Source organism: Lagopus leucura, unplaced genomic scaffold (genome assembly GCF_019238085.1).
Source record: "Lagopus leucura isolate 7727_CA_CO unplaced genomic scaffold, USGS_WTPT01 Super-Scaffold_100004, whole genome shotgun sequence".
NCBI classification, from domain to species: Eukaryota; Metazoa; Chordata; class Aves; order Galliformes; family Phasianidae; genus Lagopus; species Lagopus leucura.
The window spans coordinates 5189302-5214022 of record NW_024962264.1 but is presented as its reverse complement, the minus strand read 5'-3'; the positions used below and the strand labels follow the sequence as shown (position 1 = coordinate 5214022).

Below are 24721 nucleotides of genomic sequence, written 5' to 3'. Positions count from 1 at the left end.
CCTTTTCTAGTTGAACAGTTCTATAGTGGTTTTTCAGTGTTAGTCTGGGCTTCCATTGTATTTAAGGTTTTACTTTGCTTCTTAGGTAAGGAACGTATTTTGTTTTACAACAGCTTTAATGACCTTTTATTCATTTCACTGTTGCATTTTTCAATCAGTTAAAGGATGTAGATACAGTTTTAACCAAGTCAGTGTCAGACTCCAATGTTTTCTACATAGGAGAATATTTGTGCTTACTAGCCCTTAAATAACTGTTACTTACAGCTTTCCATATGCATGGGTGGCACCCTGGAAGGGAATATCAGGATGTCTGATATACAAGAGCAGCCATACTGGGTCAAACCACAGGCTGACCTAGCTCAGCAATCTGAGAGATCCAGAGTACTTAAGGAGGAGTTACAGCAGGGTGTGCGAGTGCTCTTTCCCCTCTGAGTGCTTGTATAGCAGTCCTGTTTGGCTGAGGGCCTTTTATACCTAGTGGTGATTTCTATGTTTATAGTCCTTATCTGGGGATCTTTTTTCCACTGACTTCTTTCTGTGAAGTAGTTCTTAAGCATGCACACCATTCTTTGACAAGTTTCAACATCTTATGGAGAAAACCATCACCTTTTCTTTATTTTGTATGTAAATCTAGATATAAATACTGCTGAAAACAGCTGTAACTGCCAGAGTTTTGGCTTGGCTAGGCTCACAGAGGCTGTGCATTAACATGGACTGACGCACAGGCTTCATCCTTGTACAGCCCAACTGCTTAAACTATTCTCTTTGCTTATAGTTGTAACTGTGGAAAACCTTCTACTGAGACACTGGGTTTTTAAGGGATGTTATGAAGCTTATTGGAATGAAATTGATGCTGATAGGAAATGTTTGATATGAAACTAGAACAAGGTGACCTGGAACTAGGACGTCTTGATTGTCTTGATTGCTAAATACTTGCACTGAGGCTTGTTATCTGTTGGCACAGGGATTAGTGCATGGATGACATAGTGCTGTCCCTGTGAAAGGTGGCAGTCCTATTTTAAGGGGACAGAGAGAAAAGAATCATCAATTAAACCTCCTTGTCTCCCAGAAAAAGAACCGCATTAGAACAGTCATTTAATTGGAGCAGAGCTATGAACAGTGTACTAATCATCTCTGAAATATCCCAACCAGTTGTAGCTAATTTTATTTTTTTCTATACACAGTGTATACTTGTTAGGAAAAATTTGTTGTCCTTGCCTTCTCTTTATAGTGCACTTGATCCTCCAATGTTGTAGCTCTTATTAGAGAAAGTGGTTAAAAATAAGTTACAACTGTTTTCCATTGCTACTTACTTTCTTCCCTCCTCTCTTACTTCTATTCTAGGTTTTGGTTTGCTTAGCTGGACCTTGCAGCTATCTCACGCTTTGAATGATTTTTATTGCCTTTTTCTGTACCTTTTCCAGTACCTTTAAGGAAGGGATCAGAACTTCCCAGAGCTTTTGGAAGATAGACATGTTGTGGAAATAAAGTGGAAGGTCTTCCATTTTATTCCGACTTCTACTGGGCGTTGAGCTCATAATTTCATGAAATTCAAGTATGCCTGGCATAGTGCAGTATTCTTTTTAATAGAACTGGTGTTGATGCTGCATTTGTGTTCATACGGCTTATGTACGCATGGAGAAGATTTGGAGAAGTCCCACTGCTTTTTCACCTTTGCATTGTTTTCTTATCTTTGCTTATCCTGTAGAGGAAAAGAACCAAAAAAGATAAGAAATAGCTAATAGCTAAGAAACTCAGAAAATGAAAGCAGCTTGTTTTTATGTATACAGAAAATAGCATGCTTTCATTTCAAAATCTTCCTTGCACGATTAGTACACTAAAACAAGATATTCTTTACTGGGGATGTAATGCTGACCAATGTAAAACAACAGAACAAACAAAAATACAAGTCTCATGGCTGATAGCTCTATGTAGTCTGATCACAAAGGTTTTCTTCCACAGTCACTGGGCATAGATGATGAACGATGTGATGGACAAACACGGAAAGAAGCATAAAGAAACCTGAGGAGAGCAGTCTTGTATTTTGGGTGGAGATGTCAAAGTAGTTTTTAGGGACTGAAGGCCTATTTTTTGTATGTTTTATTTTTGGTGTTACATGTTAATGCTGCACCGTGTCTTCCTTATTTGACCTTTTTAAAATCTGTTTCTTTCTTCTACTGTAACATTTTGTCTGGCAGCGGGGAGCCTTTGCTCGTATTTCACTGCCATGCAGTGAAGTTCAGCTGTCCTAAGAGGGGAGTCAGTATTAGATTTCATTACACAATGTGTTGCAGCTGTATGACCTGTTTTACTGCATTGTTTGCTCTTTGGGTTTGACTGCAATTGGCTTCTGTGTCTGACCAGTGACAAAAAGCACAACTGGATATTATACCAGGCTGTAAAAGGTAATTCAGATACCTGTGATTGGCCAATGAAGCAGCAAGCCTGTTCGGCTCAATCGTGGAATAAAGTGTTCTTTGTTATTGAATTCTGCTTGCAGTCTTTTCACCCAGCAAATTCGTAGGAAACAAATAAAAATGAAAAAACCCAAGTCAAACTAGGAAGACACGCGATTTTCTTTCTGTGTAATAAAATGCAAATAGAATAAAACCTGGAATGTATTACCATTAAACACATTCCTCCGGGCTTCCTTGGCTCCTGTTTTGTTGAAGCACCACCTGCCTTTAAGAACATAGCAGGAGATGTTACAAATTAGTTTACATTTGCATTACGTTTAGCATCAAATGTTCCTGCCCTGGTTTGTCTCTCATTGAGGCTTTTGATGAGGTGGCAATGGAAGCAATAAGAGTCTTGTGTACTGTGGCTTGATACAGAGCTGGGCAGCCTTTTGTTGTGATAGACTGTATCTATCTATCCATGTATCTATCTATGTATCTATCTATGAATACTGTTGTGATAGAGCGCCGGTTTCATAATGAATGAAATAAGTTTGGGTCTCTGCAATTTGGAGAAAAAAAGAAATACAGAAATGACTGTCTGATTTGAAAGTGTATGCAACTGAACCTTTTCTTTCTATTTTTCCTTCCTTGAGATCGTACCTTTAAGTTATTTTACCCTGGATCTGTCTGGGAACTGGGAGAAGGCACGTCTTACCATTAAACGGAAAGTTTGTCCTTCTTGTGTTGTGTTTAGTTTTCCTCCTGCTGTCATTGTATGACCCAGATAAGAAAGCTTCGGGGTTTTGTACAGAATGAACACAGACTGAGGGGGCTGCAGGATCAACATACTGAGACAAGTTAGGTAAGAGGAGACATCAAGATGGCAGTGATTTGATCTGGGCTAGATTTGTCACATAAATTGAGAAAAGGGTGAATGAAAGAGGAAATCAGAAACAAGGGAGGAGAATGAAGTAGGAAGGAAAAAGAATGGGAAACCGTAGAGTTAAGGACACTTGGTGTATTTAGGTACTGTTAGTGGATGCTTTCATTTGTGTCTGTGAATTGATATATATGGATTAAATTAATTTCAAAATGACTGGAATAGTAGCCGTTTTGCAAGATAGCTCTTGTCTAGCATTTTCAAAGTAATATTATCTTTCAGCTGTTGAAGGAGCATTTGTTTTGAGTAATACGGAAGAAAATGACAGCAGTCACCAAAATCTTTTGTATAAGTCACACTGACATTGTGGTGTAGGGGATGGAATAACAGCCATGGTAGTGGTTAGAAACAATGAGAACACCGGCTGCTGGGAACCAAGAAGGGAAAATGACTCTTCTGCTTGAACACTGCACAGAGAACTGTATTTGGCAGCTAATCTACTAGCAGAGACCTTGGAAGAGCTTTTTCAAGTTCGTATTAGATAGGGTCTAAAAAAATTTTGAAGCAAGCACAAAGTTGCATCAGTTTTACATTGAAGATTTGGTCATTATTTTCCCCTATATCTAAGGTTTATCAGATACAACTTCCAGCTGGCTGCACCTTCTGTCCTTAGCAATTTAGTCTGAATTATAGACTTGTGTAGAAGTACTGCCTGTGCCTCAGGGCAGTGAACAAGCTCAGGTTCACAGGCTGGCTGTTGCTCTGCTGTAGTGTGTTCTTGTTGTCAGTACAGAGACCTTTGGTAGCAATAATCTTCCAGACATCAAATGAGTTATTTGTAACCCTTATTTCATATTTTCTCCGACGTGGAGTTTAACTGCAACCAACATACCGTAAATGCACTGGCAGCTCGTTCTGTAAGGGTTCTTTTTTCAGATTACAAACGCTGTTGCCGTAGTTTTCCTGCTGCGAATGACTTTTTATTAGAGCCCTGTTAATAGGATTACTGACTCCTAGTTACTGTTGAGGTACGGAGCTGAGCAGCGCAAAGATGTCTTGCGTTTTTAGATCAGCATAGAGTCGAGAGGAGCCTTGTCTCTGACAAGTCTGGGGTCTCCCGTGTACCAGCGGTGCTACCAGTGGGACAGTAGTGCTGGAGCCGCGCTCCTCCCGAGCGGCGGGAAGCGTCCCGCCGCGTGCAGCACCTGCGGCCTCAGGTAACGGGCGGCGGCGGCGGCGCTTCTCGCTGACGTCAGGCGGGCGGGGCTCGGCCGGCCGCTGCGCCGAGGCGGCGGCGGTAGGCTGGGCTCGGCCGACATGGCGGCGGGGCCGCGCTGAGCGCACGGGCGGCCCTTCCGTCGGCGGGCGGGAGCAGCTCCTCGCCTCCATGGACGCTTCTTCCGACCCGTACTTGCCCTACGATGGCGGAGGAGACGGCATTCCGCTCCGGGAGCTGCATAAAAGAGGTACGGGGCCCTAGGCTGAGCGCGGCGGGTTCCGGTCGCTGCCGGGGGAGGCACTTGGTCCAGCGGGAGCCGGCGCTGCACGGAGGGCGCGGCCCCGCGTTCGGCCGCTCGGCACGGCCATCTCGTCGCGCAGAGCGGAGCTGCGGCCGCAGCGGCGGGAGCGCGTCGAGTCGTCTGTCCCGGGCCCTCCGGCAGCCGAAACGCAGCGCTCGTCTTTGCCTCTCAGGCTGCCCTGCGTGCTCGTAAGCTCGACTCGCCGCGGGTTGCGCAGACGGTGCTGAGCTCTTACGGAACCGGAGCCTGTGGCCGTTCCTCACGCTGTTGCTTGGCCAGGAAGCCGATTAGCAGCAAGCCGGGGTTAGCAGTGCGGAGAGAAATCCTCTTCTGTTGCCTTTTGTTCCTTACTGCGCATTTCCAGCGGAACGCGTTTCCGAAATGTTTGGCATTGTAGTGGGGAGAAATTGCAGTAAGGCTGACTTACAGTTATGCCTTCAAATTCAATTCAAACTGCAGAGCACGTCATCACACATCGAACCTCTGCAGATTGTAGTTTGATGTCTGTTGAAATGTCATCTGGCATCTTAATAGCACCTAGCTGCCAAATAGTCTACAAATTCTGTAATGAAAACAGCTGGGGCCACACCAAGTGTTCACGCCTCAGTGCCAGCAAGAGATCTGCCCCTTGTGACATGTCACTTCTTGCAGCTTCATTGAATTTTCTTAAGGCTTGCATTTCTAATATTCCAATACAGTTTTTCAACCTCACTGGTGCTCTTCTTCTATTTGCTGTGGCCAACTTAGAGGAAAACCAAACAGAACTCCATAACGTCATTATGGCCATAATTCTTGAAAATCTAAATTTGTCAAGTGCACGTGACTCAAAAGAAAATTGATTCTCCACACCTTACAGTGTGTGCAACAGATTACATTAAAACCTGCTTGTACTTCCTGCTATTCTATAGTAACACAGTAATTCTTGTTACTGTCATTTAGCTGCCAAAACAAAGCTTAAAATGCCAACAATAAAACCAGGAACTTAAACCTTTTTTATATTATCTTAGAATCTGGAATGGACCACTACCAAGGTGTTTTTCCTTGCTTATCTCTGAGTGTTGAGTAAGAAGCTAGGAGAAAATGGGCAGATATTTACAGAGAACAAGCCTAGTTGTTCAAGCATGTGGAATTTTTTCCTTTATTCACATCCTGACAGTACTTAAGTCCTGCAGAGTAACGTTCATGTCTTGCAAAACTGCTTTGTAACAGCAAAGTATTTGTTGCACTAATAGATTGCAGCGGCTCAGCCCACAGCGCTGCGCCTCTACCGTGGTGAAATGAATGTTTAACTCATTAGAGGACTTGAAGATTTAATTAACAGACTTTACTAACATTTGATGAAGTGAAATGTAAGTTATGATTACATCTGAACCATTGATTTCATTAGGAAGATAGTTTTGTTTTCTTAGTGCAAATATGCCATGAAAGATAAAATATGAAGATTCTTAGAATGTATATTGATTAGTTGTTGATCTTTTCCTTGAAGGGCAAGTAGTAAATGGGAGACGATGAAAAAAAGTAACAACATATGGAATGATAGAATGGCCTGGGTTGAAAAGATTCACAATGCTCATTTAGTTCCAACCCCCTGCTACTTGCAGGGTCGCCAACCAGCAGACCAGGCTGCCCAGAGCCACATCCAGCCTGGCCTTAAATGCCTGCAGGGATGGGGCATCCACAGCCTCCTTGGGCAGCCTGTTCCAGAGCATCACCACCCTCTGTGTGAAAAACTTCCTCCTAATATCCAACCTAAACCTCCCCTGATCTCCCAGCCATTCATGCACATGTTAGATTTCCATCCCCTTTTATTTTTCCCTTTTTCCCCCCTCCTAAATAAACATTCACTTCACCATCCTTTAAATGTTTGAAACGTGAACAATAGCAGTGCATTCCTAGCAGCCAGGCTGTCAGTAGTAAAACTGGAATTCCAGCAATCTTGGGGGTTGTTAACCCACTTGTATTTGTTATGTATACCTAAACACGTTTTTGATTTTGGAAATCCTTAATCCAGATGAATGAAATGCTATGCTGTTAATAATTCGCAATTGAGCTGCTAGCCTTTTTAAGATATTAAAACATGCACATGAAGAGCAGCATACTGAATTACATCGTTTTACTAATCTTTCTGTCAGACAAAACGACTCACAATAAACTTCATTGGCTGTGCACTGAAGGTCCAATCACCACTGCATGGAAGCGGGGGGTCACAATACCCCACAGCTCACAGCATGCCATGAGCTGTGGGGAAATCTTTGCTGTGTTCTGGTGTCTGGAAAGCCAATGAGGAAATCAATGTTATGCTCCTGAGCATGTCCTGACTTGAAATAATCGTATTAGCACGATTCCTGTTTTTGTTGCATCCTGTCTCTCCCTACCAAAAGAATATCTAAGTAGCTCTTTACGTACAAGTGGCAGCATTTAGAAATCTGATTATCTAGATTTTGGTTACCTTGACTTTGTTATCTTAGATGCTACTTTGTTTTCCTTTTCTAATGTTTGCTGCACAGAACTTCACATATCTTCATGTTTTTTTTTCTCCTTCCTGTGTTGTCCATCTCATTTTTAATCAGTAAAATGAACTGCATAAGGATCCCTATAATGCTTCACTTGTGCACCTAAAGTCACGCATCTAAAGTCACTATTTGTTACAACATGGGCTGTACTCTCTGCGTAATTCAAGACAAAAGCAATCTCTAATAATAAAGCTTTTTTGCTCCTCCTGTTTCTAAGAAATGAGAACTGATTCTTGTACCTGAAGTAAAAGCTTGTGTAATCAAAGAATACCAGGATGTTATAATTGCAAAATAAAGAAGACAGTTAGGCAAAGCAGACTATAATAACAAAAGAGAATAAATAGAAGGCTTACCCCTATGCTGAGCTCACTCACAAAACACCAGCAGAGGCAATCTTTAGAAAAAATCCTTCCCCACTGGTAGCCAGCTCTTAAACAGGAGAGGTGCAGCCAGGCTCCACCCCTTCCTGCAGCACAGGTGAATTGCCTTCAGCTGTGCTCCTCTGGCTGACTCAGTGCTCACCTCAGGTGATCAATCAGAGGTTCAGGTATGGGTACTGACTCAGCAGTTCCCATACAAAGCTAAAGCTATTTGTATTTTTTAACATGTTCTACATAAGGAGCACTATTTTCCCACCTTACTTTTTTCTCAGATTCTCCTGTGCTTGCAGTGCATACAGGTATACAGAACTCTCTGCTTCACTCTGAGGTGCCCCCGTACAACTTTCCTAGCTCCTACTTTTTAAAGATTTTTTTAAACTAGATTTTTTTTTTCTCCCAGAAGGAATGAGAGGAGAGGATTATTGCTCCCCACTTTATAAAGCATTTTGAGTATTTTCCCTGTTCTTGTTCAGAGTTTTCCTGATTTCCTGGTATTTTAGATTTATAGCTGATTTTTTTTCTTTAGGTGCTATATTGTAGTCATTTTGTATGAATACTGGTTGTAAAGCAGAGAGCAGTTTGTACCTGGTGAAACAGGTGATTTGATGCAATTTAGGAAATCAACCTAAAGAGGCTGAAAATTTGTTAACTGTGCAATGGGTAAAGTATTACTTGTTTACAGAGACTTAATGGTCATTGGTTATCAGTGGTAATGAATGATACACTCTGGCATAGAATCGTAGACTTGCTCAGGTTGGAAAAGACCTTAAAGATCATCAAGTCCAACCACAACCAAACCATGCTACCCCAACTCTAACAGCCCTCTGCTGAATCATGTCCCTGAGCACCACATCCAAACGGTTCTTAAACACATCCAGGGATGGGGACTCAACCACCTCCCTGGGGAGCCTATTGCAGTGCTTAACAACCCTTTCTGTAAAGGAGTGTTTCCTGATATCCAACCTAAACCTCCCCTGGAACTCAAGCTGTCACCAGTGAGAAGAGACCAACCCCACCTTCCCTCTAATCACCCTTCAGATATTGGAAGAGAGCAATAATGTCTCCCCTCAGCCTCCTCTTCCCCAGACTGAACAGCCCCAGTTCCTTCACTCTCTCCTCACAGGCCATATTCTCCAAGCTGTTCACCAGCCCTGTTGCCCTTCTCTGGACCTGCTCCAGCACCTCTGTGTCCTTTCTGTACTGAGATGCCCAAAACTGAACACAGCACTCGAGGTGAGGCCTCACCAGTGCTGAGTACAGGGCAGGATGACTTCCCTGGTCCTGCTCACCACTCCATTCCTGATCCAAGCCAGGATGCCTTTGGCTTTCTTGGCCACCTGGGCACACTGCTGGCTCATATTCAGCCCACTGTCCAGCAGTACAACAAGGTCCCTTTCCATCAGGCAGCTTTCCAGCTATTCTTCCCGAAGCCTGTAGGGTTGCCTAGGGGTGTTGTGGCCAAAAGGCAGGACCTGACACTTGACACTGTTGAAACTCACACAGTTTACCTTGGCCCATTGATCTGGTTTATCCAGGTCCCTCTGTGGTGCCTTTCTCCCCTCAGGCAGATCAACACTCCCTCCCAACTTGGTGTAATCTGTGAATTTACTGAGAGAGCACTCAATCCCCACATCAAGATGGTTAATAAAGATGTTAAATAGAAGCAGCCCCAGCACCAAGCCCTGGGGGACACCACTCATGACCGGCCACCAACTGGATTTAACTCCACTCACCACGACTCTTTGGGCCTGGCCATCCAGCCGGTGTTTCACCCAGCGGAGCATACTGTGCTTCTCATCATGGAATTTAGTAGTTATTTTCTGGTGTGGAAAAGACAATAATGCTTAATGCCTTTTCTTGAGTGATTACTGACAAATTTAAATAAATTGCCAGTAGTTTCTTTTTTTTTCTCCTTTCACTGAAAGCCTTCTATTTTGAAGTCTGAATACCGATACAGAAAGCAGCTCAGGCACTGCGACGTACCTTGTGCATACAGATCTTCTTTGTAATGAGTGTAAACAATCCTTATGGTGTACATTGCACTCAGGACTCTTCCCTGCCTCCATTCCCCTTGCTGCCTAATGCCCAAGGACACGGGTGAACCAAAGCCTTGGATTAGTATCTGGCTTCTGGAAAGATGCAGCCCCTGCTGATTTTAGCACTCAGCAGGTTTGTATGGGCATGTCAAGGAGGGCTTATTCCTGCTTCTGGTGTAAACTAATGAGCTTCATTTTCACTCACAGCAGTGCATTTTTTTTCCCTCCTTTCTCACTGCTGAAAGTAACACAAATAGAACACATTGCATGGATGTCAGCCAGGCGGACTGCAGCTGAGCAGAGTACTGTGTAATTGTGCATCTTCTGGAGCAAGGGTTGTGTGAGCTGCAGCAAACTAGTGAATTCTTATTGTGGGTGTTAGCATTCGGTAGATTATAGAGAAACACCTTGGAGAAATTGAGTCCTGTACTTGCTCTGACACTGGTTCCATTATCATGGAATTCCCAGTGTTGGAAGGGACCTCTGAAGGCCGTGTATTCCAACTCCCCTGCAATGCACAGGATCAGCACAGCTACATCAGGCTGCCCAGGGCTTTATCTAGCCTCACCTCATCACTGAGCAACCTGTTCCAGTGCCTCAACACTCACTGTGAAAGACAAAAATCCTTATATCCAACCTGAATCTATTGACACTGTTTATCTATTGTGTTCACACTCCTGAAACCTTTTTAAACAGTCATCTTTGGGGATTTTGGGCTCTGTGAAACAGATATTGCTGTATACTGGCTGGATATTAATATTGATGGAGGAGTTCTGAATTGTTTCCAGCAGAAAGACATAATTAAAATTTAACAAGACCCCAAGGATCCGTTCGTGTATTTCGGTGTAACTGGTCTGATAGTTTGCTGCTGTGGAAGAGTGAGCCTGTTCACCATTCCCCATCTCTTCTCTCTCTCTGTTCTTGGCTGAAAGCACAGTACCTTGACTCTAGGTCTGTGTAAAGGCAGAGTATGCTTTTGCTGCTCAGTTGCATCAGCGTTTTAGGTTGTTTTTTTGTGCAGACTCATGGTGTGACAGAGCTGATCCAGGGGTGAGAGTGGAAGTTCTCCACTCCCAAAAGTGGGAGGTAGAAATGGGGTGGACAAGATTGGTTCAGCCTTGTTGCATTGCTGTGTCCTGAGAGATGTTTCATTTCAGAAAATACTCCAAGCTGATGCAAGCTGAGTATTTTGTGATATGCATTCAGAAGATGCAGATCATATGCTGTATGGCATACGTAGGGGGTCTTAGAATTCATGATAAAGTTCTGGTCTCTGGCTTGCCAGCCACCCTCTTGAACCTATTCATGTCCAGGTTCCGGTCTGCGTGGAAGCTGTGTACATTTCTTCTATAGACAATGTTGGGTAATTGTTTGGATAAGCAAGCACATGGTTCAGAACCTCATAAAAGTCTATTGTGCACTGTTTGATTACCCAGGAAACAGTACCTTTAAAAACAGTTTCCAGGTTGGGTCTTGGAAGATTTTTTTGATGTGTTGAAAAATCCTAATGCCACCAAGAGGCTGAGCCCATCTGAGCTGACAGTAGCGCTGGCCAACTTGTGATTTCATCTTTAAGAATAGACATTATTGTGGTGTACCGTTTGCATTGGCCAAATGATTTTGTTTGTGGTCAAACACGTGAGAGTAACCACTCTTTAAGTCATTGTTGTCTGTTTTAACCTCAATATAAATGTTCTCCTTATAGCATTTCCTGCTGTGGAAGCACTCAGGGTGGGGGAATGAAAGCCATGCGATGTTCACACAGATATCCAGAAGAAAATTATACTTGGAGTCTGTAAACGTACCCAGGAACTCAAAATATACCATACCATCTGCAGTATACCAAAAGATACTGCAGAAATGCTGACATATGTAAGCTTAAAAAGACAAAAGCTTTTGGTCCTCTTTGGAGGAAGGAAAAATTCTCTACAGTGCTCATGCTCTTTTTAGTCTGGTCACTGAAAGAAATACTACTGGGGGGTTTTGCTGTGCAAGCTGGCTGTAAAGGAATTAGGATGATAAATTGGCAGAAGACATTTTCTATTTACAGAATTTTCAACTTTTCATGGCTGAGGTCTGTTCTGTGAGTTGCCTGGAATGAGGAAAAAAAAAAAAACAACCTATTTGCTTGACTTGCTCTCATTTTCTAGCTGCATTCACATGATCTGTTGATAATACTTAAGTTTAATTCAGACGTGTAGGAGAGTGATGAACAACAGTATGAATATGGAGAAATAACTAGCAACTAGAGGCGCTATCAACTTCATCTGCTATCTGATTTTGTTCCCTTAGTCAATTTTTCCTCCAGTAGTTCATAAACAGAAATAAATTTCAAGTTAAACGTGTCAGAGCCACTCGTTTTTTCAGCTGGTTCTACTGAAATTTCTCAGGAGTCTGCACACAAAGTAGAACAATAATTTGACTGTGATACATTAATTTCTATTTAAACGACATGAAAGATGAAGTTGCTAATGGGAAAATTTAACCTACAGTTGAATGACCAAAAAAACCCCACAACAACTAAATGAAATAGCACACACGTATTACAGGAAGTGTGTTAATTACTTGCACAGCAATTTTGTACGTCGTATCTTGAACATTACAGTACTCCAGTTTATTACAGAATTTTTGTCTTTCCTCTGCCACAGGGACTCATTATACAATGACAAATGGAGGAAGCATCAACAGTTCAACACATTTACTGGATCTTCTGGATGAACCAATTCCTGGAGTAGGAACGTACGATGACTTCCATACCATTGACTGGGTTCGAGAGAAGTGCAAAGACAGAGAAAGGCACAGACGGGTACATGAGATCAATAACAGTACTTGGAAGACATGTTTATTTGGGTGCTAGAGTTGAGGTCTGGGTTAGTAATGGATATAAATATAGGCAGACTTTACATTTGTAAGTATGTATACCAACTGGAACGACCATCGTACTGTAAATAAAGCACTGATTCACTGATCCCTGCAGTCTTGCAACAGCATTGTGACTCGAAAAGGAAGCAGTAATTTAACTGAGTGGGAATAGTCGTGCTCTGCCTCCCTCCTCTCCACGTCTCATTCCCTAGCACAGTTTCACAGTACTGTTTTGCTTGCAGTTGTTGTATACTTAAGGCTGTTTTCCACCATACACGAATTTGCAGTAGTCTGACAGTGCTTGTGGTGATACCTGTACTGTACAAGTGTGTCTGTGCTACTGCTGTGTAGTGCTGGGGTTGTTTTGACTGTGAAAAGTGAAAATTCTCATATCTAAAAGCACTTACGAGCATGTATATGTTTAACAAAAAAAGGTAGACCCAATATAGGGGATATTCTTTCCACCCTCCCGTCCCCAAACTTCATTTCTTTATCAAGTCTTCTAAGTTGAGGCTGTTCACCTTCCTCAGTGTTCTCTGCTACGAGTTCTTTCATGAACTGGGCTCTGGCTGTATTACTGTTGGACAAGATGGCATCAGTCATTTAACAGACTTGTTTAGTAATCTTTGGGAAGAAATACACTGTTTGGAGCCTGACTGCAAAACTTTTGGAATGCTTACATTAAATTGCCCGAAAAGCAAAACTAAATTTGGAGATGAAATCTCTCCTGAAATATTTTTAGCTGATCAAAATGAATAGTTAAAAATGAGTCATAATTGCAGGGAGGAGTCAGGAAAGAGACTTTTTCGCATTCAATACTCTGTGGTTATTCTGCTTTCTTTGAGGACATCCATTTTTAGCTTTCTGGAAGCAAATGTAGGGTGAATGCAGTGTTTTTACTCCGATGTAATTGAAAAAAAAATCTTAACACCAGTCCAAAAAGCAAAGCATCTGCACTTCCACTGTCTGTAGTTTTTCTGGGGGAGTGGAAGATCCTTGGGCAATGGATCTGTGCACACATGTACTGTGATTGAATGTTTTTTGGTTTTTTTTTTGAAGTAAGGTGCTTTCTGTGCAATGCTTTACTCCATAATTTCATTTCTAAATGTGTTTGTGCCACAGATGCGTTTGTTAATATCTAGTGGATATGCAAGGGGATAGAATGATAGGAGTCACCAAATCATGGCGACACAGATCACATCTGGGAATAGATGATGTGAAGTCTCACAGCTATTACTTGTTTTAACATCTGAGACCAGACAAGTTGGACAGAATTTACAGTTTACAGGATTTACAGTTACAGAACTACTAGGAAATTTATAAATATGCCCTGAATGACAGGAGAATGTGTAGCCCTGCAACCAGGGATGTAAGAGAGGGCAGGATGTATTTTGAAAGACGTGCTGCTGCAGAAAGCTGATTTGAGGGGGGAGATTCTGAAAATAAATGCATTTCTTTTAGGGATGGTAATTCTTGTCTGGATTTCCTTGCCTACTATTCTGCTTTCTTCTTATTTTTATTGTATATTTTTCTTTCTCACTCCCTTTGTTTGTGGCACGTACTTTGTCTCTTCCTTAACAGTATGAAAAATCCTAAGACATTTGGATAATCGTAACAACAAGCTAAAGACAACTTTCAGCTAGATGCATAACTTATTTATACTTCTTGTTTTCTCACATTATTGGGAAAAAAACCCACAACTAAGTGTAATGATTTCTCTCTGCAGATTAACAGCAAGAAGAAGGAATCAGCATGGGAGATGACAAAGAGTTTGTATGATGCATGGTCAGGATGGCTTGTAGTCACACTTACTGGCTTGGCATCAGGTAATTAAAAAACAAAAAGTATTTCTTTATTTTACTCTTCCTTTGTGTGTTATCTACCAACTTTGTCAAAAGCTGGCTGAGGCTTGCTCTTTAATTTCATGAGGGAAAGAAAACAGTGGCTGTCTTGATTTATAGGTAAAAGCATTTTACAGGAAGGATTTACTAATGAAATAGGAAACAAAACCTTTTTCCACTGAATTTATTTTAGGGGTGAGTTCTACAGCTAAGATTGTTTGCTAGTTTGTGGCCTCACTGTGTTGCCACGCTGCTTTCCATCGTCGTGGTTTGGAGTGACCAAAATGTGCAGGAGGAAGAGGCTGCAAACTTTTTGCCCAGTTGTTTTCAAACAGAACTGTTAGATTAAATCCTAGGAGGATTTGATCATATTGCATAACATGGATACACTTATTAAGAAGGCATAGTAAGTATATAATTACTTCTTAGCATACATATGTAACCACTTTCACAAATCACACATAGGTTAATGTATATGCAAAGTGTGTTTATACCTCTGAATATACAAACTGGGAGTGTATAATTATTGGAAATTGCTTATGTAAATCTGGGTGACAAAGTGCTGTGGTTTTGTGTGGCCTAGGTCTTGTCTTTCTTTTTTCTTTTACTCCTGCTCCAAAGCTGCAGTGCATATTAAAATGACTACTGTGCTTCTGTGCACCAAAGCTAGCAAATTCTGTCCATGGACATTCCTCAGTTTTTTTCAGTCTCAGTTGTTTTCTCCTGTATGTGTCCAGTGAGTCTAAAGTAGTATAGCCTTGATTTCAGTCATGGAGAAGTCTTAATGTTTGTATTTCAGATGATACAATTTAAATTCTACTGAAACATTGTGTTAGAATTTGTTTTGCCCAGAATCTCAAACTGAGGGTCTCTGGAAACTAGTAAATATAGATGAGTAAATCAGGAGAAAATGTTTCTGGAACTCAGACTGGTGCTGGAACAGCTGCCCAGAGAGGCTGTGGATGCCCCGTCCATCCCTGGAGGTGTTCAAGGCCAGGTTGGATGGGGCCCTGGGCAGCCTGGGCTGGTATGAAATGGGGAGGTTGGTGGCCCTGCATGTGGCAGGGGGTTGGAGATTCATCTTCCTTGAGGTCCCTTCCAACTCTGGCCGTTCTGTGATTTTACACAAGTAAGCTCAGGGGCTGACACTTGACGGCTATTTCTGGTAGTGATTAATACCTTAAAATAGGAAAGTACAGCTAATTAACAGTTGTACAGGCTCACAAAAAGAGATGACTTCAAATTTTTTCAATATACTGTTGCCACATGGAAGTGTTTTGTTTTTTTCTTTCCTTTAAATAAGGTTGTTAAATACTTCTTAAAGAACCCTTAGAAGCAATTTCCTACCTAATACCTTTTTGAGGGCTCTTCAGTAGGTTTTCAGCATATAGTTGCCACACAGAATCCCTCTTAAGCTTTGAGTTGGAGAGCTACTTTTTTCTTTACTGCTTATTACCTGCAGTAGGAATTTTACATGTTCATTCACCCTTAGACATTTATATGGTATTTACTTATGATGTTCTAACACTATTGTTGGCATGGTAAGAATTATTTGTTTAAAATATCTTGTTCTGTACAAACTGTACTCTAATAGCTAAGGAGTCCTTTGAAGCCTGACCAGTTGTTTGTCAGAAGGAGCTTTATGGTTTTTGTCAGAAAACAATGAGAGTCCTCTTTTGACTCTTAACTTATCTGTTGTAGTGGACCACTGGAGAAGTATAGCTTGGGTAAAAGAAGAGAGAAAAGGAAAAGGGAGGGGAAGATACATTATTTCTTCTGGACCCCCCAAATATGACAGCTGGGCATGCTGGAAGGAGTCCAGCAGAAGGCCATAGAGATGGGGAAGGAACTGGAATGCCTCCCTGTGAAGAGAGACTGCTCTGGGTGGCCCTGCTGGAGCTGGGGTTGGAGCAGATAGACCCACAGGGCCCTACCCCTGCAGCCATCCTGCAGCTGTGCAATTCTGTGATTATCCTGAGACATAAGCAAGATATTAGATTCTTATCTAGTTATTATTAGATTGTTTTTATTATCTTATATTATTAGATACTAGATTAGATAATACTAATCTCGCTGTATTGCTGATATAATGTTGTTCTGGAAATCAGTGATGTTTTAAACGTTTCTTTCTTCAGATATCTTGTAATTTCAGTTTACATGAATTAATGTCTAACTGTTTCTACAACAGGGGCGCTGGCAGGATTAATTGACATTGCTGCTGACTGGATGACTGACTTGAAGGAAGGCATTTGCCTTAGTGCTTTGTGGTTTAACCATGAACAATGTTGCTGGGGTTCAAATGAGACCACGTTTGAAGAGAGAGATAAATGTCCTCAATGGAAAACTTGGGCAGAACTAATAATTGGGCAAGCAGAAGTAAGTACATACTTGTTCTGTGGAATCACTGCTCAACAGCTCTACTGACTACAGAAAAGTAGGCAAATCTCTGCTGATTTAAACAGTGACTTTGTTCCTACACCAGATCTGTATTCTTACATTTCTGGATTTTTCTTTTTGTCTTTAGGGTCCAGGTTCATACATAATGAACTACATAATGTACATTTTCTGGGCTTTGAGCTTTGCCTTCTTAGCGGTTTGTCTGGTGAAGGTGTTTGCTCCATATGCCTGTGGCTCGGGGATACCTGAGGTGAGCTCTAATTAATAATTACATTATAGATGTTTCATATGAATGTGGAAATTCCTGCTGCCCTACAGGACCAGAAGAAGAAGCAAGATGGTGGCCCATGTGAAATACTTCCAATATTGAAATTTAAATGAAGTAATCTTACTAACTGTTGCTGAAAAAAGAGCTCTGAAAGTATTGAGTTCATAGGTTTTCCTCCACATCTCTAATCCATGCCCTGCAGTAATAAGAGAATAGGAGTTCATTAATGGAATACGGGTCTTAAGAGACAGCAATTGATGTTCTACTGCACTCACTTTAGTCTTCTAAATTTGCATGGACAATCAGACCATCAGCTAACAGGGAAACTCATTAAATAACCCTAGAAACTCATTCTTTCTACATTTGCTCTCTGCAGCTGTACACAGAATGGGATGAGAAGTGGGGGGGACAGAAGAAAATTTTGGACAGTCACGCTTTTCCCATCAGTCTGCAAATATTTCTTCATGTATTTGTACTGTGGAAATGGAAGGACAAATCTTGCCTTTATATTAAGCCTGGAGTAGTTTGATGCCATTACTCTACATAAAATTTCATCCCAAATTGATCTCCAAACTTAGCTAACCTTCAGTTTCAAGAAACAGCTGGCCACTGTTTTGTGTAATCCCATTTATACACGCACTGTTCTTTGTTTTGGTAACTGTGTTATTTTCTGTATAGAATCACAGGATGGTTTGAGTTGGAAGGGACCTTTAAGATCATCTAGTTCCACCCCCACCGTCTATAGGCAAGGACACCTGCCACTAGACCGGGTTGCTCACAGCCCCATCCAGCCTGGCCTTGAATGCTTCCTGGGAGGGGGCATCCACAGCCTTCTTGGGCAACCAGTCCCAGTGTCTCACCTCCTCACAGTAAAGAATTCCTTGCTAATATGTAATCTAAATCTGCCATCTTCTAATTTAAAGCCAGTTCCCCTCGTCCTTTCACTACCTGACCTTATAAAAAGTCCTCCCAAGTTATCCTGAAGACCCCTTCAGATACCAGGAAGCTGCTATGAGGTCTCCTCAAAGCTTTTACTTCTGCAGCCTGTCCCCATAGCAGAGGTGCTCCAGCCCTCTGATCATGTTAGTAGCCCTCCTTTGGACCTGCTCCAACAGGTCCACATCCTTCTTGTGTTGGGGACTCCACAACTGGACAGAATACTCTAGGTGGGGTCTCACAAGACCAGTGTAGACAGACAGAACCACCTCCCTGGACCTGCTGGTCACACTTCTCTTGATGCAACCCAGGATGTGGTTGGCCTTCTGGGCAGCAAGCGCACACTGCTGGCTCGTATTGAATCTCTGATCAATACTTCCAAATCCTTCTGCCCAGGGCTCCTCTCAAGCCATTCTTCGCCCAACCTCTATCTGTGCTTGGGATTACCCTGACCCAGGTGCAGGACTTCACACGTGGCCTTGTTGAACTTCATGAGGATGGCATGGGCCCACCTCTTAAGCCTGTCCAGGTCATGTATGGGTGTGTTTTGCATTTTAAAGACATAACGCTTCTAGGCCAAGTAATGTCCTTGGAAATTGACGTGTACTTTTTAGTGAAAAAGGCCCATTTCTCTGTTTAAGTCATTGTTAATTTTATGTTTAGCAAGGAAATAGGGGGAAAAACTGAAAGGGGATAAATTGGTACAAGGGTTGTAAGTCAACAATAGAAGACCTTGAGTTACAGTGTTAGCAGATGCATTTTTCCTTCAGGAGTTTTCTGGCTTTTACTTAGAATTTACATAATGAACTAATGAACGCAGTTTTATAAGCTCCTGCAGACGTATTTCTTACTAAATATGATGATATCGATGTATGCTGTCACCTTATATTTTACAGTTATTGGTGAATGGAAATCCTCTGGCAACCAGTTTGCTATCTGAGAATACATATTTTTAACATGAGACAGTTATGCATTTGAAAGGGCTGTTTTTGGAGTTATTTGTCTAAAACTACTAATAAGTATTTACCAAACAAAGTAGAATATAGTACCGATTTTGTTTTCTTCCAGATAAAAACTATTTTGAGTGGCTTCATCATCAGAGGTTACCTGGGGAAGTGGACTTTGATGATAAAAACCATCACTTTAGTCCTGGCTGTAGCATCAGGTTTGAGTTTAGGAAAAGAAGGTCCCTTGGTCCATGTTGCCTGCTGCTGTGGGAATATTTTTTCCTACCTCTTTCCAAAGTACAGCACAAATGAAGCTAAAAAACGAGAGGTAAGTTCTTGTAAAGACCTTTTTAGAATGTATTGTCCATGTGCTTAGTAAAAAATGCCAAAATACTGGTTTTTAAAAGATTATGTTTGTTCTCTTACCTTGTGTTCAGATTTGGGTTTTTTATAGGTTTTTTTTTTATCTTATAAACAACATTAATCCCTAGTGTTCTACAAGGTAAGTAGGCTCCAACATGGAAACTTTCTCCCACCTCATAAGAAACCATTTAATTTTTCCTTACCTTCTCTCTTCTTGACTCATTTTGACAGCCGTCTCCAGTTGTGAGGGCAGCAAAGGGCGTTTGACCTCACGAAGAAAGTTCACCTGGGAAAGAGTTGATAACTGTACTGAGAGTCTGTTCTTCATTTTAAAACACACCACAGAGTGCAAAAAACCTTCACCGTGGTTCTTTTCCAGGTATTGTCAGCTGCATCAGCAGCCGGAGTGTCTGTAGCCTTTGGTGCCCCAATTGGTGGAGTCCTGTTCAGTCTGGAGGAGGTATGTCAGGAGACAGCACTAAAGGAAGGGTACTTAAAAATCTCTTTTAGTGTGAAAAATCTCAGGCTCCATTAAGTTGTAGAGTCCTACCTGGAAGAGAATTTAATTTCGCATTTTGAAATTGAGTTCTGTTACCAACAAACTTTGAAAGATTTTATTTATTAGTTTATTTACTTCAGATGAATGTCAATTGTGCTGGAGTTCAGCTGAGTCAGCTAATAATTACAGTGTACAGAGAGAGATGCACCAGTTTGTCACTCTAGAAATGCAGTCTAAGAAGAATAATAGTTGGGCTGCTTTCCTTGTTTCATAGGAGACTTTAGAAACCTATTTGACTGTTCTCTGAAAGAAGTTTTAAACATTATTTTCTTCAATGTTTCAGATGCTAAACACAATTGAATACATCAGTGATTAGTAAGTCAAGAATAATTAAAACTGACCACAAGGGCCATCAAACTCTTTTCACCAAGAAATGTTTCTTGCTAGCTTTACTTTTTAACTCTTCACAGGATTTGTTCTCATTGACTTGCAAATAATTCTCACGTATTTCTTTTTGCAGGTCAGTTACTATTTCCCACTGAAAACTTTGTGGAGATCATTTTTTGCTGCTTTGGTGGCTGCATTTGTTTTAAGGTCCATCAATCCCTTTGGTAACAGCCGCCTAGTTCTTTTTTATGTGGAATATCACACTCCTTGGTACCTTTTTGAACTGCTACCTTTCATTCTTTTGGGAGTATTTGGTGGGCTCTGGGGAGCATTTTTCATCCGAGCAAACATTGCATGGTGTCGTCGACGCAAATCTACAAAATTTGGGAAGTACCCTGTCCTGGAGGTCATCATTGTTGCAGCAATAACAGCTGTCATTGCATTTCCCAATCCATACACGAGGCTAAACACCAGTGAGCTTATTAAAGAGCTCTTCACAGACTGCGGGCCATTGGAGTCCTCCTCCCTCTGTGACTACAGAAACGATATGAACGCAAGCAAAATAGTAGATGATATTCCTGACCGTCCAGCAGGCACTGGAGTCTATTCAGCTATATGGCAGTTGTGTTTAGCACTCATATTTAAAATTATCATGACTGTCTTCACATTTGGTATCAAGGTAAGTGTGAATGCAACGGCTACATCGTCTACTGTGATGATTTTTCTTTGTTACTGCCCAGAGCTAGCAGCTCTGTGTATAGATTTCATTCTCTGTATATGGTTTTAGATCTCTTAACTAAAAACTTCACTGCTGATCACTGGCTGCTGGGCAAGATAAATCTGTTAGGTATATTTTAAATGTTAGCTTTCCATAAGACAGAATTTCAGTTATCACTCTCGAATTCTGTCGTACAGTATTTCACTTATATCTAGGACTCTTGTCGTTCTAAGCATTAGGATACCTCTTACCATTTAAGCAATATAACACCTGTATTGTGTCCCAGCATTCCTCTGTTCATGTGCATCTGGCTTTCTCATGAAGTTGTCAGCCCAGGAGCACAAAGAGTGTATTAGAATTCACAAAGTAGCACTAAGGCAGAGCTTCTTATCTGTTTTTGGTTCCTTCTCTCATAACTTCACCAACCGCAATGTGATGGAAACATTACTGGCAAAACAACTAAGCTGCCTGTGGGATACAGTGATTCCCACTGCTGTTACTGCCATGAACAGGGGACTGATAAGGCAACATGCTTTCTTCCAGGCCTTAACACAGCTATGCTGCAGAAGTAAAAGGATTGTATGTATGCAGGATTCTATTTTCAGTAAACTTGTTACTGTTTATAAACACCAAGGATGAACATTTCGGGATGAGATTACAGCTTTGTCTCAAACCTGACTGGCATGCAACTGCATTGCTAGAGAAGTTGGCATGTATATCCTGATTCCTTGCTTGTCTTAATGACAATGCATTTGCCACAGTATAAATCATTTTCTCTGAAGTATAACTTGAGTTGGGCACTGTATGCACTGGAAAACAAAGTTGAGACAAGGTAAAACCTGATTTTTTTTTCATTGCTCTTTCTGTGGTGAGATTACTCTTTGCTTTGTAACATGTGAGTCAGAGGCTTATGCTAAAAAATTCACCTGTAAAACCACAATCAGAGTTAAACTGTATAATCAATGAATATTAAGATGTTATAATCACAAAATAAACAAGAGAGTATAACAAAGCAGACTAAGATAACAAAAAAAATAAACAGAAAGCTTACCCCTATCCCAGGCTCACCCACAAAACACCAGCAGAGCAAATCACCAGAAGAGATCCTTCCCCACTTGTAGCCAGCTCTTAAATAGGTCTAGGAGGGGTGCAGCAGGCTCCAACCTTTCCTGCAGCACAGCTGAACTGCCTTCACCTGTGTTCCTCTGGCTGACGCATGGCTCGCCTCAGGTGATCAATCAGAGGTTCAGGCCGTGGCTCAGCACTTCCCATGCATAGACCTTTAACTTATTAGCCACATGTGATGAAGTGAAGCAGCTAGGTGCATGAACAATTCATGCTAACAGGAATTTGAACGTAGTCTCCATTTGGAGACTGAATTTACTGTGGCACACTCAGTATAGCAGACTAGAAACTCAGCAGTTTCAAAGATACATTCTACAACTTCTATGTCTATAATAAAGATTTTTCAGGGTGTTACTGTAGTGTTCCCCCAGAATGATTTTCACTCAGCAAAACAAAAGAAAAAAGTACTTAACAATTAAAAAGGTTTCAGACACACAATGAATTGTAGGAGATGGCATCAGTGATGTCAGTGCACAATTTTACTTGTAGCAGAGTATGGCATTGAACGGTTACTGCTGTCAGCACTGAAATATTAGGTAATTCTGGATGGGAATGAAGGATTATTCAACCTTTTCAATACAGTTAACGCAGATGGCTTTGAAATAAAATGTGGAATATTTATTTGTCCTTGGTTTACCTGTTAGAAATTCTTTGCAACTATATATGTTGTCAGTATAATAATAATGTAAATTGAATCGGAAATACTGGATCCCGTGGCAAAATCTAGTTACAAGCTGCATAATGCATACACTTCCCTGCTCTAGAGTGGAAAAAACAATTAAATGGCTTTTCCTTTGACACCAGTGGTATGATTTTTTTAAAATGAAATGATTTTGACAAAGGTGTATTTAGACAAAAAGTAAAAATTGTAGTTGAGGTTCGTACCTTGGTCACAGTGGAATACATTTCTGATAGTAACGACTGCTATGAGGGGAAGCAAAGGGCATTTCCAGTTTAATGAGATGTTCAGATGCAGTATGGATTTGTTGTCTTCCTGTTTGTTGGTTTTATTTTATTTCTGGGTGTTTATTTTTTGGAAAGGAGGAGAAGGGGCACAACAGCAATGTCTCTGTTGAATCCTCGCTCCTTTTACAGCTACAGGGCTAAACAAGACTTGTCCTACCAGAGTGGTTTAGTTAAATCTTATTGCAGTGCTATGAAGCCTATTTGGGTTAATAACAGAAAAACAGATCAAATAACTAAAATTACGATAGGCATGTGTTTGTTGTTGTTGTTGTTGCTGTTTTAACAGTAAAGTGTTAATCTGCTTTTTTGCCTTAAGAATTTGCATTAAGTTTTCCTAACCTTGCAGTATCTTTAATGATGGTCTGACTACTTGCATTTCTTTTTAAAATACGCAACAAATACGTTCCCATCAGCGTGGTAGCAGTTATTCCATTTCTGTTGTAGGTTCCATCTGGGTTGTTCATACCCAGTATGGCAATTGGAGCAATAGCAGGAAGGATTGTAGGAATTGCAGTGGAGCAGCTGGCTTACTATCATCACGACTGGTTCATTTTCAAGGAGTGGTGTGAAGTTGGAGCTGACTGTATTACGCCTGGTCTTTATGCCATGGTTGGTGCTGCTGCCTGTTTAGGTAACTAAACTGTAACAAAGCAAATATCTGATTTTTGTTTTGCTTTGTGTTACCAAAGTAACAATATGTATAAATGTGCTGTGTTGGAACACCTGCAATGTGCACTTCTCTTTCTTCAGAAGAATACAGTCACATATCTTCGTGTAAGCTATTGGATCCTTATGATCTGAGGAATGATATGAAATTGAATATGTGATGGGAAGGAGAGTAACTTAAATAGCAGTTTGCTTTTTCTTTTTGGCACCGATAGGAGTAATTACATATTATAGGTGTCGTATACGTTGAAATGTATAAAGCGGAGTCAAAAATGTTGAAGTTGCTACGAGGAGGTGACACGATGTGCTGGCACTTCTACATGAATAGCAACAAATGTTCTTGGAGTTCGTTAATCCAAACAGAAACTTGAGAAGCCCGTAACGATCTGGGGAGTCCACTTACAGGTCTGTTATGAGGCCTGATTTAGAAACTGTTGAAAACCTGCTTCACTGGAAGAAGATTACGCTCCTAAACTAGGAGAGATTTCGTGAAGGCCTTGTCCTAGCTTAAGCGCTATCACACGCAGCGGTGGAATGGCTCTGGTTCTTGGAGAGGCTGTTCTGTTGTTTTGGGGGGAATTTTTTTCTTTTTTTAAATGGTTCAACCAAAAGCACTTTGAATGTATTGAAAGAAGAACACGATTTCTTTGAAAGAAGGCATGGTGTCAGAAATGTTTGTAGCACAAACATTTTGCATGCTGGCAAAGGAGAAATGTAACTCTTTTCTTCTGTTCAGGAAAGTTTTCACCAGCTTACAGTTCTCTAGTTTTTATAATTCAACAGCAGCATTATATTCATGATATTTTGGACAGTATAGCTGTTGAATTGTTATCTGTTCCTTCCTTAGTGTCATTCTTCTTCTAAATTATTATCTTACTAGGTTTGGATTTGTTAATTTCTCAGTATTTTTAACGCAGGAGTGGCTTGTAAAAGTATGCAGTTGTATTCTTAAGTTACGTGAAAGAATAGCACATATTTTTCAAACCCTTTTACTTTCTGACCTCCAGGAATTTTCCCT

At 41.1% G+C, this 24721-nt stretch overlaps 1 protein-coding gene across 4 annotated transcripts in view; it reads left to right on the top strand.

Annotated features, from left to right (window-relative positions):
- The window catches only part of CLCN3 (chloride voltage-gated channel 3), a 48121-nt gene that overhangs the window by 14081 nt on the left and 9319 nt on the right, over positions 1 to 24721 (top strand). For 2 of the 4 annotated variants that reach the window (XM_042870668.1, XM_042870670.1), the window contains exons 3-10: positions 12377 to 12534; positions 14317 to 14416; positions 16620 to 16807; positions 16956 to 17078; positions 19101 to 19307; positions 19722 to 19802; positions 20362 to 20907; positions 23482 to 23668. In XM_042870668.1, coding sequence (XP_042726602.1) covers positions 12377 to 12534; positions 14317 to 14416; positions 16620 to 16807; positions 16956 to 17078; positions 19101 to 19307; positions 19722 to 19802; positions 20362 to 20907; positions 23482 to 23668 — 1590 coding nt within the window. Of the gene's footprint in view, positions 1 to 4624; positions 4746 to 12376; positions 12535 to 14316; positions 14417 to 16619; positions 16808 to 16955; positions 17079 to 19100; positions 19308 to 19721; positions 19803 to 20361; positions 20908 to 23481; positions 23669 to 24721 lie in introns of those variants that run through there. The other 2 variants (XM_042870669.1, XM_042870672.1) reach the window with 2 other exon arrangements.